Genomic DNA, 16,351 nt, shown 5'->3' on the forward strand with positions numbered 1-16,351 from the left:
TGTTTCCAAGCCCGTAAAAATATCTGATTACAGATGAGCGACTGCTCACACACTTACCTACATTAATACACCTACGCCCTGTGGTAAAGCACAGCCACGGGGCTCCTGGCAGTTGTATTTCAGATCACAGTTCGAAATACACGCCTGCCAAGAAAACACACACTCCTGAAACTGCACTGATGTACACAACCGGAAGATGAATCATTTCTGCACACACATCCGATTCTGCTGTTACATATTGAGCAGAGTTTGTTTGTTAAGTTAAAAAAGTTTCACTCACTTTGACTAGCCACTGCTTTTTCTGAGTGTGTTGTCTTTTCCTCACTTTGCACTCGCTGTGTTTGTGTGTTCACATGGATTGTATTGTAACTGCTGGAGTAGCATTCCAATTAAGGAGGTATTGTTATGTATGAGATGGAGAGCGGTGGGTAGTGGCAGAACTGACAGCACTGCCTAATGGGAACACTGGTGTCTGAATGGAAACGGCAGCAGAGACTCTCTACTCCCAATTTACTGTTTCTCTGCTCCTCCTGCTGGAACTTATACACTCACAAATAGGAAAAGAATACATTACTTCCACAGTTCAATATGTTCCAAAACACATATAAACACAAAATAAATTTCTGTCTCTTTGCCTCACATGTTCTTATCAAGTTAAAAATAAATGTTTCTTAAATTCAAAACTAATGCTTTAACATAAAGAATTAATCAAGACAAATTATCTTAAATTAAAACCATGCAAATTGGCAGAAAACTATATATAGTGTGTATATTTATTTATCTGTTCATCAGGGCTCTGTTCATCATTTATCATTTTCATTTGATTGTGCCAGAAATTGCCAGGATTGACTCACTTTCATCTGCAGCAACCAATACAGACTGTTAAAATGGCCCTGACTATTGTAAGAGTCTCACATGGTAGCACACCCTGCATTGACAGTGCAGTACACATTACTTGCCAAAAGTTAATTATCACACACAGTTTCAAGGTTAAAAACCATGCGTGCTTTCCTGAAATGGTCAAGATGACAAACTTAAACGGATATAAATGACAACAACTACCTCTCCCATCCTGAAACGTACAAGTCAGTACTCAAAAGCAAATAGCTGTTATACTAGTGCACAATGGTTATTCAGCAAATGAAAGGGATGTTTTGAGGTCTTTGATACACGCTTGCATAGAACTCCATTCTTGGCTTGAATAGGAAAGGCAGAATGGCTGAACGCTTTCTCACAAATGTGCGTGTTGAAGTGTGGGTGTAATATGCTTGAGTGTGTGTGAGTGTATATAGTACATCTCATTCAGACCCAATTAGACCCCAGACACCCCATGAAACCAGGGCTGGAACTGCAGCCCCAGTAATGGCCAGATCATTATAGGAGGGAGGGAAGCAGAGAGGCAGAGAGGGAGGCGGACTGGGGATAATGAGAGGTTGCATGAGGACAGATGGACAGGAAGAAATGCATGTTAATTTATATATACGCTTGATTTCTTGAGAGCCTTCCTGATACTCATTTCTTCCTGACACAGCATACAACAGAGTTTAACCTACAGCTGGTTAATGTATGTTTCTACCCAACCCAGTTTCACATGAAAATGTGGAATAGCTACGTTGGTCTGCAGTGTAAAAAGTAGTAGTGGTAAAATTATGACACGGCAGTGCCTTTGTATTGCAGCCCAGTGTCCTTCTTTGTCTTATTCTTGGTGTTTTATGACAGTTGGCAAACAACTGTATTACTGCCACCAACTGCACCGGAGTGTGAATTGGAAAGCTAACATTTAGTGTCCTACGGTTCTGAACCTAACCAACACCTGACTTTCACGCATGCAGCTGGAGATTAAGCCTCATTTCCAACATTGTCTGATGTTGTAACCTTAGCCATGTAGTTTCTGTGCCTAAACTTAACCATGTATAAGGAATTTCCACCATAGTCTTTAGTCTTTGCTGCCAGACGGCCATTGTCACCCTTTTTGAGGTGTTAATGTGAGATTAGTACATTTTGTATCGTGGACCAGCATGACTGTTCCACATTTAGCTGTGAGACTGGGTTGTGCTACGTTTTATAACAAATATATAGAGAAAAGAAATGAACATCTCGCCTTTTTACTCAAACCTCCTAAAGTTCACCCTTAACTTTTAGTTCTAGTTTCCTCCTTACATAGTTTCTAAGCAGTAAGGAGTGAAGATAGTTTCACTGAGAGCAGTGACTTTTGATTATTTTATTGATATTTATATGAGAAACTGTGTGTAAATGTGTTTTTGTTTACATGGTACTTCAAACAAGACTCTAATTGTTAAGACTATTATCTGAAATTGCACCTAAACCAACATTAAAACAAACAGACACCCTGCATAAAGATTAGGGTGTTTTGTTACCAGTCAAGCATAAAGACTGTGGAGCTAAAGAGAAGGGAAAGGAAAGGAGAAACAAGCAAGGGGTCGACTGAAGTCCAAAGGCCCCAAGGGTGAAAGAAAGGGATGTGGAAAATGGAAGAGAAGAAGGCTGCTATGAGGGGAACAGAGAGAGCCAGCAGTGGGAAAAGGAGGATAATGCCCGTGTTTGTGTCGTCTTTGTCAATGGAGTTTTGGAGGACACAGGGGCTGTGAGCCTGGATATGTGTGTGTGTGCATGTGTATTTGCTTGCCCATCCACTCAATTTGTGGAATTGATCCATTCCTTAATAGTGAACGAAACAAAAAGTTAGCCTAATCCGACCACCATTTATAACACAAATGGGAGAGAGGAGGGGGCGAGATATAATTTAATAGTAAGTGCCACACAGACCAATGACAGAGGGATGAGAGTAAGACAGAGGAAGGAATAGATCCAGAAAGAGAGAGAGAGAGAAAGAGAAAGAGAAACAAAGACTGCTTAGTGCAATTGGAATAAAAACCAGAAAGCTTGAACATGCTGGGCTTCAAGCCGAGGTATGAGAGAGGTTACAAATAGACTCTCACGGCAAGAGGCTGGCTAGTGATAGATTAAGACAGAGGGAGAAAGAGCAGAAGATGAAAAGAAAGGGGGTATCAGAGAGAAAATGGAGATCAGAAACCAAACAAGCAGAGAAGATGAGAGAGGCCAGGGTGGCAGCTGCTGGAGTTCGAGAGTGAAGCATGAAACAAAAAGGATGTGAGATTGATTGCGAGCAACAGGAAGCAGGATGGGAAGAGGAGGGAGCAGTGACTGTGGGGAGGGTGGCGGTGGGAGTGGGGAGAGGAAGAAGAGAGCGCAGTAGAAAGGCAAGAGAAAATTAGACAGGAGTACTTGTGTTTTCAGAGATGTTATTGAGTTTAATAAGAGCATGTTGTTGTAAGACAGGCCAGGGTGGCTGTTCTTATTCCCAATGGTCCCACTTGTCTTTTCGTCTCTTCCTCGCTCTGCTCCTTTTTCCATCGCCCACACTTAATCTGCTGAGGGCAACTCACCAAGAATGTTTGAAAAAGCCATGATAATTGTTACACAGTACTAGATGGATAGTGTGGACACATTCAGTACCTGTGAACAGAAGCTGTTTGCTTATATTGGGGGTATGGAGTGTGTTGGTTTGGTCTTTAGAAGCATACTGAGCCGTGAGGTGGGTGTTTGCTTGCTGTCACTGGAAGTGAAGTTGGTGCAGACAGAGTTACAAATAGTACAGCAGCTACGCCAGATCTCCAAACCCCACGCTGGTCTCCACAGCCCAAGCTGAGGCTGACAGAGAGAACAGAGGCAACAGGGGCAGCACTTTATGTATGTGTAAGGGTGTTTCTCCTCAGTCTGTGCACTACCTAGCAGGGAAGTGGTCAGTGCTATCAACAAAACAAGTTAACAAAAGGCTTTTTCTAGCACAAAGGCTATAGTATTTTTCTGTCAGTGCATGTTTGTATTTCACCTAATATGACTATTACATAAACTAGACAGGCAAGCTAATACTTGGTGTCTAAGCACAGATTGGTAAACAGTGAACAAATGTATTCAGTGGTACATAAACCATTGATGGCTTCAAATAGTGTGGAAATAGTTTAGACCATGTTACAATTGACCGTTTTGATCCAAAAAAGCTTGAAAATGTAATAATCTTTAACAAGGCAATATCTTTGTTAATTATCTTCTCATAATTATGCACATTCTAATCAGTGTTAAGAGGCTCACAGTGCACTGGGACTCACACTTGAGAGTCAGCTGCCAAACAGCATCCTTAAAATTAAGCACAAAATCCTAAAGGATATGTTCCTGTTTTCTGCTTTTGTTTTTATATTGGTTTTGATTTTATGAAAGTATATTTTGTATTTGCAGTACTATTTAGCTAACGCTCAGAATGTCCAAGCTTTCTGTGAGCACATGAATGCACCATTAGAGTAGAGATTGTAAGGCTGTACCTGCTATCATATGTTATACATCAATACATAGAATAAATAAATAAATAGTTTATTTATGTTCCACTTCTTCACTTCAGCTTGTTCATATAATTCAGATATTTCTGCCAGAGTGAAATAGGCAGGGTTGTGGGGGAACTGTGTTGTCATACAGTAACTATTTTGAGTAATAGGACTTGAAAGTCAAAAGGTACTTAACAAAATCTAATAAAAAACAGAGCACAAATCTGAACATGTTCCAGAAAATAACTGCTACACTAATCTAATTAAAACTTAAAACAGATTTTGAGATCCAAGATTCCAGAATAAATCTGAGTAATACTATAATTTGTACTTACCTGTCTGAACCACAATTCACTACTGTACTTGCTAAAAATGTAGGAATTTTCGATCTGTTTGTCTGATAGTTCATTTGTCATTGTGTATTTGACAGCAGGTAACGTCAAAGCGCTGCAATATGTGCACTGCTGTCACTTACTACAAGTGGTGGGTCAGTGGAAATGTGTCGATTGGGATGTGTGATAACATTGGCTGTTAGATGCTTCTTCAGTACATGAAAGTAAAAATATATTACAATTTGAGACTGAAGTTACATAGTCTGTAAATATTTTGACCCCCCCAAACTGTTATTTTTATCTTCTATGGGGTGATTCATATCTTAAATTGCATTCAAAGTGGTCTAAAAAAGTTTTTAAAAGCCTGCAGAAATGTGTACTGGTATTAAAACTTGGCTATATAAAACAATGTCTGTGTTAGAGTGAAATGATTCCAATTAAACACCTAAGAAAAAAAAACAGCTTTTTGTAAGTTAGGACTAAATGAAATGCCCTTACTTTTCTATAAAATGCTCATTCCTTGTTTCCAGAAGTCCAGCTGGATCCCACAAGTATTGTAATATCAGCACATGGGTGCACACACATCCCAGATGCAATCAGTATGGCCTTCGCCTTGATCCTTTGTGCTCTAACGATTAAGCCTCAGCCCTGCTCGGTGACCTTTTGCCCAGCTATGCTGCTGTGCATGTCATCACATCCCATTCATCATCCTACATCTCTCTCCAGCTCCAGCCCTCTATCACATCAGCCTGCCACTGACCCACATGCACACATATACAGACGCACATCTCATTTGTGAATGACAGCCACAAAGTTATATGAGAATACGGTTTGTAAAGGTGTTTTCTTTCTTTCTTTGAATGCAGTACATTCCAGGGTGCTCACAACCAGGTAATACATTTCATAGTTTAAAGGGCAATGCAATTTGGCTTTCAGTGTCCTGTGTTTTCAAAAGGCCACAAGCATCACTTGACTGATCAGTAAGGCTGATCAACAAATGGGTATATACACTCACCGACCACTTTATTAGGTGCACATGCACAATTCTATGCACTTCAATGCAACACTTCCACCTTAACATCTGTGTTTATGAAGCTCAAAATGTTCCACTTGTTGGTAAAATTGTCATAAATGTATAAATTCAATGATACCGGTATGTTTATTATTGAGGTCATAGTTAAAGGTGGTGTTGTACTGGACTACATTATATTTAGAGGTGTCTGTATATGTTATTTAGAGGTGTCTGTATACGTTTGTCCTCCCCAGCTACAAACACGAGAGGCTCAGAATATTAGAAACACCTCTGACTATAATGTAGTCCAGTACAACACCACCTTTAACTATGACCCCAATGATAAACATATAATTGAATTTATACATTTATGACAATTTTACTAAAATCTGAAGCATTTTGAGCTCCATAAACACAAATGTTAAGGTGGAAGTGTTACAATGAAATACATACAGTACAATTGTCCCAGGTGTACCTAATAAAGTGGTCTGGCAGAATCAGAATCAGCTTTATCGGCCAGGTGTGTTGGACACACAAGGAATTTGACTCTGGTACAGGGGCTCTCTATGCGTATGTACATGGCCTTATGTAAGGCAGCAGTGGGCAAGTACAGTAACCAAGGCTGAGAACAGAAGTAAAGAAGTAATGTGCAATCAGGCAAAGGAATGTGCCTTAGGAGTAAAAAAGTACTATATACCCACAGTCTGGATTTGACAGATCAGTATGTTCAAGGTATATATTTACAGGTATTGCACTGAGGGTTATTGTCCAGTCATACTGTCGTGGGCCAAGTGTTCATCAGAGTGACAGCCTGGGGGAAGTGTATGTGTATATGGGTACAAAGTCATTATCAATACATGTAGTAAACCCTCTTTAATTATCTCATTATCTCAACAAGTTTAATGATAAAGAGGTAAGAACCTAAACTTAACATACTTGAATAAAAACAGACAATTAAAAACATAAATCTAAACAAACCGCATAAAATAATTTCACTGTGGAACTAATTAAAACAGAGCATAATAGATCCACAATTCCAAATAAATCTACATAAACATCTATAATCTGTAATTCTATAATTTATAATTCCCTGTATGAACCAGTCATTACTTGGTAAGAAATTCAGGAATTTAGGTCTTTGTTTTTTTAATTCCTTTGTCATTGTGTAGAATGTTGCTACTGGGGGATGTTGATGAGAGAGAAGCTGCTGAGCTGAAGTTGTTGATAATCACTGATCTGACACCAATTCCATGCACAATATAACACATGAAAGCACATCGTTAGACAGATTTAAAAAAATTCCCTGCACATGTCCTGATCAATCATGTTACAGGAATTATTGACAGCAGGTAAAGTCAGTCAGACTGCTGCTGTGAGCGGAAGTGGTACAGTCCAATATAGGGCTGTGTGATATTGTATTAGATGCTTGTTTAAGAAATGAATGTGAAAACATAATTTATGATTGAGGTCACATAGGATCTGTGCATCTGAAAATGCAAACAATAACCTTTACATGGGCGGTTTCATATATGCACATTTCTTTAAACAACTGTCATAGTTCCAGTTCATCATGATTACAGATATAGGTCTCATAAACACAGTAGCGTTGTATTCCCACCATTGCACTTCATTTTGTTACAATATTTTCATCACTCTAACCTTTCTGTTAATTAGATCACTAGTACAAAGATCCTTCGTGCATTTGCACACAGATGACAGTTCATCATTCGCTGTGAGCAGTCTCCCTATTATTACAGCTTGGAACATTAGCGTTAAAGATCAATATTTATTTTTGCTTCTTACCCACATGTGCTCGTGCACACAGTCTCTAGTCTATCCATACTAATGAAAATGAAAATTGAACTGGTGCATAAATACACCAAGTCAAGCCTTGTACAGGAGAAAAGAAAAATGCTAATTTGGAGAAGCTATAAAATGCTACGTTATTCCCTTTTGAGTTGTCACTTCACCCAAACATGATCCAATAACTTTTTAATTATGGCTCTCTGTAAGGAGAGGGCCCTCTGCTCCCATCCCGGCACGCTTGGTTTAATGTATGGGAAGATGATATCTTAGCAGGCTCGTGAGAATAATATATACTTTTAAATGCTGTGTCCTCCCACACTGAGCATTCATGCATCTCCCTGCTGTTGTAGCTCCCAGGATAATGGAATGTGGTTGAGGTTAATCCTTGGTTTAACCCTCAGCTGTTATTTAATATATGATCAAGACCATTATTAGTGCCGACTTTACAGTCAGAGTCATTTCATGTCTGTTATCGTTCCCATTACATGTGAAACTCAGCCCTACCGCTGAAGTGTGTAACAGCCTTCCCTCTTCCTCCTCTCTGCTGGTGTGTCAGTGTTTACCAACAGCAAATATCAATTCCCATAAAATCAACAGCTGTCAGTAATGTACACAGCGCTGCAGACCACGCTCTGTCCTCATGACTAATCAGTCAGTTGATAATGCAGTGGAGAGCATCAAGAGACCAGAGGCTGGCGTATCTGACGGTAGTGGTGGGCGGTGTGCTAAACTGGAACGCTCAACACAAGTTTAGGCCTAATCACCCCATTGTTTCCGTTCTGCTTGAGAGGATCAGCAGCCATGCCAAACTCCTCGGGGTACCAGCCCTCAGCTGCTCTCTGCCATCTTGCTTTGTCTTTCCTTGGCATTGCAGTGTATTATTTCCCTCTGACATGTAGCAGTGTAGAAGTAAAATGGCACAAAAGTAAATATTCACACAAAGAACAACTCCTTAAAATGTAATGAGATACAGTGCTTGAATAAATATAGTTACTTATATTTAGCAAAACTATTTTAATGAAACAAGAAAGTAATAAATCAGTTCATCACAAATCATTTCCTGCTCTGTCATGTTAGTCTGGATAAGATGTTCCCTGTACAGCATCATGTCTGTGTGCAATTCTTTACCATCTGCTGGTAATAAGGCAGTGGATGTCCAGGTTTTACTAAAGATATTGTGGACATTGTCCCATGTACCTAATAATGTGTGTTCACGTTTGTCCTGTTTATGTTCTGGTGCGTGTACTTCAATGTCTACGCTGCACTCAAGGTACAGTCGTCACTGCCTTATGGACATAGGGAATAAGTCAAAATATTTCAACTTGGACCAGGAAGTCACAGAGGATCTTCGAGGTCTGGGGCTTCTCCGCCGGATTCCTACATTACTGGACATGCATGCTACACCACCCCCTGAGAGGAGGCGTTCACAGACTCTTGAGGGCTTGGGATGCAGCCTTTAGGGGTGGCGACACTGCAGGCCTAGCAACAGCAAGAGCCAACCTGTCCCGTGGAATCAGGGAAGCAAAATGTCAATACAACAAGAAAATATTTGGACATTTCAGCAACACTAGAGATGCACAGAGTCTCTGGAGGGGCATCCAAACTCTCACAGGCTATAAGCTCCCACCTCGGAGCTGTGATAGTGACATCTCTCTGCTGAACAGCCTCAATAACTTCTTTGGCTGCTTTGAAACACAGAACAACACACCAGCACAGAAGACCAACCCTCCCCCGGGTGAGCAGGCTGTGTCTGTCCATAGCCAGCATGAAGAAGACCCTCTCCAGGATCAACCCAGGCAAGGCAACTGGACCGGATAATATACCTGGTCGTGTTTTAAATGACTGTGCCGAGGAGCTCAAGGATGTCCTCACGGACATCTTTAACATCTCCCTGAGCCAAGCGGTTGGTTCCCATGTGCTTCAAGGCTGCCACAATAATTCCAATTCCAAAGAAGCCCCACCCAACCTGTTACAATGACTATCAGCCTGTGGCACTGACTTCAATTATTATTAAGTGCTTCAAGTGGCTGGTCATGCAGAACATCAGGTCCATCATTCCTCCCTCTCACGACCCATTTCATTTTGCATACAGAGGAGGCCATTGCTGCTGTTCTCCATCCAGCCCTCACCCAGCTAGGTTCATAGAACTCTTACGTGCGACTGCTGTTTCTAGACTTCAGTTCAGCATTCAACACAATAATTCCTCAGCAGCTTATACAAAAACTTGGACGCCTGGGACTCAAAACCTCTCTCTGCAACTGAGTGCTGGACTTCCTAACAGGGAGGCCACAAAATATGCGAGTCGGCAGCAACATCTCCAAGACCATCACGCTGAGCACAGGGGCTCCACAGGGGTGTGTGCTCAGCCCATTGCTCTTCACACTGCTGACCTACGACTGTGTGCCAACTTACAGCACCAACCACGTTGTCAAGTTTGCAGATGACATGACTTTAGTTGGCCTCATTACCAAAAATGATGAGGCCAACTACAGGAGTGAGGTGTGCCAACTGGTCCAGTGGTATAAGGACAATAACCTCTTCCTCAATGTGGAAAAGACTAAAGAGATTGTTGTGGACTTCAGGAGAAAACCTCTAAAGCATCCACCACTGACCGCTGACGGCGCTGTAGTGGAGAGAGTGAGCAGCACCAAGTTCCTGGGGGTGCACATCTCTGAGGATCTCTCCTGCACAAACAGCACCACGTCCCTGGCCCCAGGCTCCGGACTGTGACCCACCACAGAACATAAACAGATTGTCTCTGCTGTTTTGCACAAACCCAGTACATTCCCCATTCTTGTTATATTATATGTAAATTTGCTGCTGAATGTTTTTACTGCCATATCTGTTGCTGATATTACTGATTGTACATGGTTTGAGTCATAGCCTGTTAGCTTTATCCTAATCACTTTGATTTAGTTTTCTTATTCTTTTTAGTCTATTTTTACTCTATTATTGCCCTTTTATTCTATTTTAGTTTCCTAAATGGTATGGAATTCAATACTAGGTGAGAGAGAAACAGCATTTTGATTTTCTGTATGTCCTGCACATATAGTGAATTGACAATAAAATTCTTTGGTCTTGATCTTGATTTCCAAACTGCTTCCATTGTTAAAATGTGTGGTACATGGAACATTATGTTGTCATGCAACACCTGTTTTGTTTGCCCGTAGACATGTTGTGAAGAAAGTAAGTCATGAAAAATATTTGATACAAATATGTTACATACACCACAGGTTCTCCTAGTAGAGCTGATGAGCTGCACCTTGCTGCATAACATTTGCATGTTTTAAGACATAAATGAATCCCTAGGAGCGTTAATGTTTTTGTGAGTTTTGTGGCATTTATCCCAGATGGGGATCAAATGTGTAACTGAGGCTGGGAACCTAACCACCCGCACATGCGTGGGCACTGCATGCTAAGCTTTAGTTGTGCTAGAAACACAAGAGGCCAAACACAAACACAAGCCAGAGGCAGGAGGAGCCTGAGATAGGACAGGAGGAGAGAGAGAGAGAGAAGAGCTTGTTGCCCCCGAGGGCCTCAGTTCTATCTGTCACTGTGCCAGAACGATTCACCCTGTAACTGATCCATGGACACAGAGTGTACAGGTCAACTCTGACAGCCTGCTTGATGTGTGTGTTTGTGTCTTATGTGGGTTTGGGTGGGTATGCCGGTGCATCTGCATTCTGTCTCCCATGATGCCAGTGGCTGTCAGTCTTCATCTCCCAATGCCAGACGCAGAGGTGTGTGTGTAGCAAGTGTGTATGTGGTCATTTACCCCTAATGAAATGAGATTCAGGTAGAGATGTGGCGAAGGGCATCATGGGGTTAGAGATGCACAAAAGCAATATGTTGCCATGGCAACAGTCAATGAGTCTTTGTCCATGTGAAAATGGAAAGTGAAAAGCTCATGGAGAGAGAGAGAGAGGGAAAGGAGAGGTGGAAGCAAGTTGAAGTGAAGCAGTTGCCATAGTGACTCTATATTGCAGCTGCCTGTAATTTTCTCCCTCCCCAGTGTGTGTGTGTGTGTGTGTGTGTGTGTGTGTGTGTGTGTGTGTGTCTGCTTGACTGATGCACCGGTTTTAGTGTCATGGATGTGTATATATATATGACTGTGTATATAATGCCATAGTGTGTCACTGATATAATATGGGGTATGTGTTCTGTGTGAAACATTTGATAACACTGCACAGAACCATCAAATCCCGGACCTCTGGTAGAAGACACACACACCACCTCATAGGGGTGAGAAGTGAATGAATGAATGAATGAATAAAATATTTCAGAGGAAGCCAGCCTCTGTTTTTCTTCCAACAGATGCTGTAGTGATTATTTATGTGGTTGTTCTGCACTACTGCTCTCTCATATCCCCAGGCATACACACACACACACACTCACACACTCGCATACAATCCCACAGAAGCCAAAACAGTGGCTGTCACTGTGCCACAGTTCTAAGCCTAGTGTGCCATATGCTTGTGTAGGCTTCTGGCAGGCGGGGGTATAGTTGCTCTCAGTCAGCTGGGAGATTGGTTCAAAGGCCAATGAGGGCCCATCAGGGACCATCCTTCGTGTACACACAATGCAGCATGAGCAGGCATATGTTAAAACCTTTCATGACTGACACTGACTGACTGCATTTAGAAGGAATCTGCATGCATTTAGGAGTGATGCCAGAGTTTATCATCATTTCAATAAAGCAGAAGTAGCTGCCATAAAAATCCATATTTACAAGGTATTTCTTAGGATATTCAGCTCAATTTAAGTGGAAACAACTTCCCAAAGTGGCTACTTTCTTTTTCAGCATGTTTGAGAACAGATGAATACAGCTAATGGAATGACAGCTATTAAAAGATCATTCTTAAATCATGTTTAAGTGAAATCACTCAACTGTAAAGTTTTAAACTCCGTTTAATAAAAATAGCAATCTGATACCATTTTGAGTTAAAGAAATTAGAGAGATTGGTTGAAACTGTTTCATGTTTTCTGGTGGCAGAAATGATATTTTTATGTGAAAGTTCTCAGTTATCTTTCCACTTTTTACCTTGAGGCAGGCTCCACTTACAGGTTGTGCCAGTGCAAAATGATAGTCTCCAAGAAAGCTGTGCTTTCTAGAGATTCCCCACAAGGGAACTGACCTAGAAATTGTGTGATATAGCTCTCCCTGCAGCTCTGGGTGAGTTGCAATTTGCATTCATGGGAGTTCCAAGGTGCAAACTAAATTAAGGAAATTATGGAAATTCATCACAGACATGATATATTAAGAGCTGGTGGGCTTTTATTATTTGCTGATTGTGCATAGAATGTCCTCAGACATCAGCTTTGCCACAGACATGGATTTAAAATGTCTGCTTCATGTCATACCTGTGCTTTTTTAGCTGCTGTAAGTTGTACTCGCAGTGCCCAGTCGCTTTCAACACGTTTGCCTCAGTACGCTGTCCCAGAGTGCCTTTTTTTACACAGTGTTAAAACACCTATTCTTTGCAGCAGAGAGCTCTTCGGGGTGAACTTTGACGCCCACACTTTAAGCTCTCACAACAAAAGAGCTGTTGTGCACAATGCTTGCACCTCACATTTGTACCTTCTCAGTTTTAACTAATTACCTGTATCAGCTCTCAGTTTTATGCTTCAATTTAGTAAACAGCCTTGCACTGGTGGGATCGCTTGCACATGCTGTTGTTTGTGTGCTGCGCTGGACAATCTGGTCCTCAAAGTGTGAGATAAAGATTGTCAGTGGCAGTGATATACAGGTTAGCTCTAATACACAACACTACCCAATGATTTCCTCGAAGCATTATTGCTTTAATCACCAGGAAACATCTGATTAGATTCTCGCAGCCGTGTCTCTTGTTATTGCCTGTTGATGGAATCATTGCCTGAAATCAGAATTACCTCAAGCTCATTTTTAAGAGCTGACATTCAGCTGCAGGGGACAGTGTGGCTTTGTGTTTTCATCCAGCTGAGCCATTTACTGTTTGCTCAGTATATTGTGGTCGAACACAAAGTAAATGGTAAATGGTCTTATACTTGTATAGCGCCTTTCTATGCTTTTACAGCACACTCAAAGCGCTTTCACATTATTCGGCCATTCACCCATTCGCACTCCCAAGCACTCACGCATTCACACACCGGTGACATCACCAGGAGCAACTCAGGGTTCAGTGTCTTGCTCAAGGACACCTCGACATGTTGACTGGACAAGCTGGGAATCGAACCGCTAATCCTCCGGTTAGGAAACGACCCGCTCTACCACAAGAATTTGAGCCGCCCCCCAGGAAAGTGTGATCAAAGACAATAGGAGCAGCATAATGCAGGTACTGACTTTTTGCTTTTCTGCTGCCTCTTCTTCTCCTCTGTCTTTGTGTGTAGACATCCGAGACCGCAGGAAGAAGCCGGTGATGCTGTTCATTCATGGGGGCTCCTACATGGAAGGCACCGGGAACATGTTTGACGCCAGCGTCCTCGCCGCGTACGGCAATGTGATTGTGGTGACCATGAACTACCGTCTTGGTGTGCTTGGTAAGTGAACCGGATACCTTCTTTATTTTAACAAATGTTCTTAGAGAGAGAGAGAGACACAAGAATTTGCATATGCACACTTTATTCCACAGTAATAAGATTTGTGAAGGCACACTCACTTTCACTTTCTTATGCGCTCCTACATCCCACCTAACACCAAACAGTCATCTGTGCACCTACACAAGGCAGTTTCTCTCAGCAGACCCTTCTTTTTTCAAATTGATTAAGTCAGTGATGGAAGACATCAATAGCATTCATCAATCTAATGATAACCAGTGCGGGCGCTGATTACGAGAGCTCATTTTCTTATGGATTTCCTTTGTTGATTATTCAACTCCAAACACTTTGTGTAATTGTTTTGCTTTCTCTGAATATCAGCCCAAAAAAGCACTGTCCTTATGCGTCTCCTATATTTTACACACACAAAACAACAGTAAATCCATAGTAGTTGGATAACAGTAGGCCATGTTGCAGGCAAAGCAAAAACTAATGCAATTTTTTATGAGTAAAATCTCTGTTTATTAGTTTTACACAACAGTAATTATGACTTTTGAGTTTTTTCACATCTTGTCAAATAAATGTGTCATTATTTAATTTTAATTAGATTAAGGGCACAAGATGCTACCAGCATCTACAGTACATTTTAAAAGCAGTGGGAGTTATTTAGAGATGAGTGACTGCATGGTCTGTGTTCTTTCTCTGATTTGTTTTAGCAGTCCTGTTGCTTCAACCTCCTAGTTATTTACTGATGGAAGGTCTTGTGTCACCTTTAAACTTTTTCCATGTGACCCTGAGTTCTGGATTCAGTCTCTGGTTATACTGAAAGCCCTTCATCTGGCATTTTTTGTGACACATAAATGCATCTCACAGTTCTTCATTTTAACTGCACAACCTCACCTGGTGCCTTCAACCTCTAGATGTCTATATCATGGCTGTATAATTCATCCTACAAAGAGCAAGACTTGTAAAAAGAAAAATGGCTTGACAGAGTGTTTTGGTTGGCGAAGGCATGGTTATAACGCACGTTGGAGCTGTTACTACCAGACACAGCACAGTGTCTGGTAGTAACAGTAAGTAACAGTAACAGTAAGTGAAGGATTCGGAATGTAGCTAAGGAAGGTGGCTGTACATTGTAGCTGGTCTGCTCAGGTCACTGTCAGATCTACCACAGTCGGCTCTGAAGAAGAAAAACGAGTACCATCTGCCTGTCAGCTCTCCAGTAGGTCTCATCATCCTTTTCCTGAAAATACACTCGACTTCTCCTCTTTTGCTGCTCACCATACTCTGTATTGCTCCATTGAGACCAAGTAATTTAGCTTGGAGAGGGGGATCATGCCTCTAAGCAGGCAGGTGCTAACTAAAGGAAACGGCATGCATTAGATATTTCATTAACCAAAGAGAGTGGGGGCTGCTGGAAACTGTTTCAGTCCAGACTGCCTCACTTTGATTTGTTTTGTTTCCTTTTTTTAAGGACATTACTGTGTTGTTTTTCGGAGCACTTACAGAGCCTTTACAATGGTGACAGATTTTCATTTGCATGTAATTACTTAAAGCGTTTGCTTTTCAATGCATCTTTATTGAGTTCATCACCATTTTTGCTACAAGTGGATAATGAAATGCAATCCAAAATGTGATTATTACCAAAGATCCGCAAGGCTGCCAGGAAACCAGTCTGTTACTGAGCCGTGGAAAGCAGGGTTCCTGGCCAGCCTGAGTTTTATTTTTACTAATGGTGGTATTTCCTATTTATAAAATATAACACTGTTCTCACCCAGTCATTTCCTAAGATCTGGGATCAATATTCCTGAAAAGAAAATGATTTCAAACTAAATCCCATGTTAACCAAACTTATTTGGAAGTGAAATGATTTCTGATTTTCTGTTTTGAGTTTGATTTACAGGACCGTAGTTGGTCACACACATAGTTTTCCTGTGTAATGATGGATTCTTATAAATGTTTTGAGTGTGTTTCTGACTCTTATAGTGAACTGGTTTCACTAATCAGTGTGTTTTCATCCTTCAAGTGACTTCATTGTGGTGATGGTGTTGTGGTGGCAGTTCCCAGATTCATCACGTGAATGTTGTCTGTTTCTTATCAGATCTGTTGATGACTTAATCCATTTGTGACCATTGGTAATTACCACCCCCTCCTTGAACCGCCACCTTATTGTGGTGGAGGGGTTTGAGTACCCGAGTGATCCTAGGAGCTATGTTGTCGGAGGCTATATGTCCCTGGTAGGGTCTCCCAAGGCAAACGGGTCCTGGGTGACGGGTCAGACTAAGAGCGGTTCAAAAGCCCTTTATGAATAGATTAAAATCAAGGAC

General features: G+C 41.3%; 1 protein-coding gene across 1 annotated transcript in view; it reads left to right on the top strand.

The window, feature by feature from the left end:
* The window catches only part of nlgn2a (neuroligin 2a), a 186,585-nt gene that overhangs the window by 108,606 nt on the left and 61,628 nt on the right, over positions 1 to 16,351 (top strand). Inside the window, exon 4 of the mRNA XM_020623522.1 lies at positions 13,878 to 14,027. Within this exon, the coding sequence (XP_020479178.1) occupies positions 13,878 to 14,027 (150 nt within the window). The remainder of the gene's footprint in view (positions 1 to 13,877; positions 14,028 to 16,351) is intronic.

This window comes from Monopterus albus, unplaced genomic scaffold (genome assembly GCF_001952655.1).
Source record: "Monopterus albus unplaced genomic scaffold, M_albus_1.0 scaffold303.1, whole genome shotgun sequence".
Taxonomy (NCBI): domain Eukaryota; kingdom Metazoa; phylum Chordata; class Actinopteri; order Synbranchiformes; family Synbranchidae; genus Monopterus; species Monopterus albus.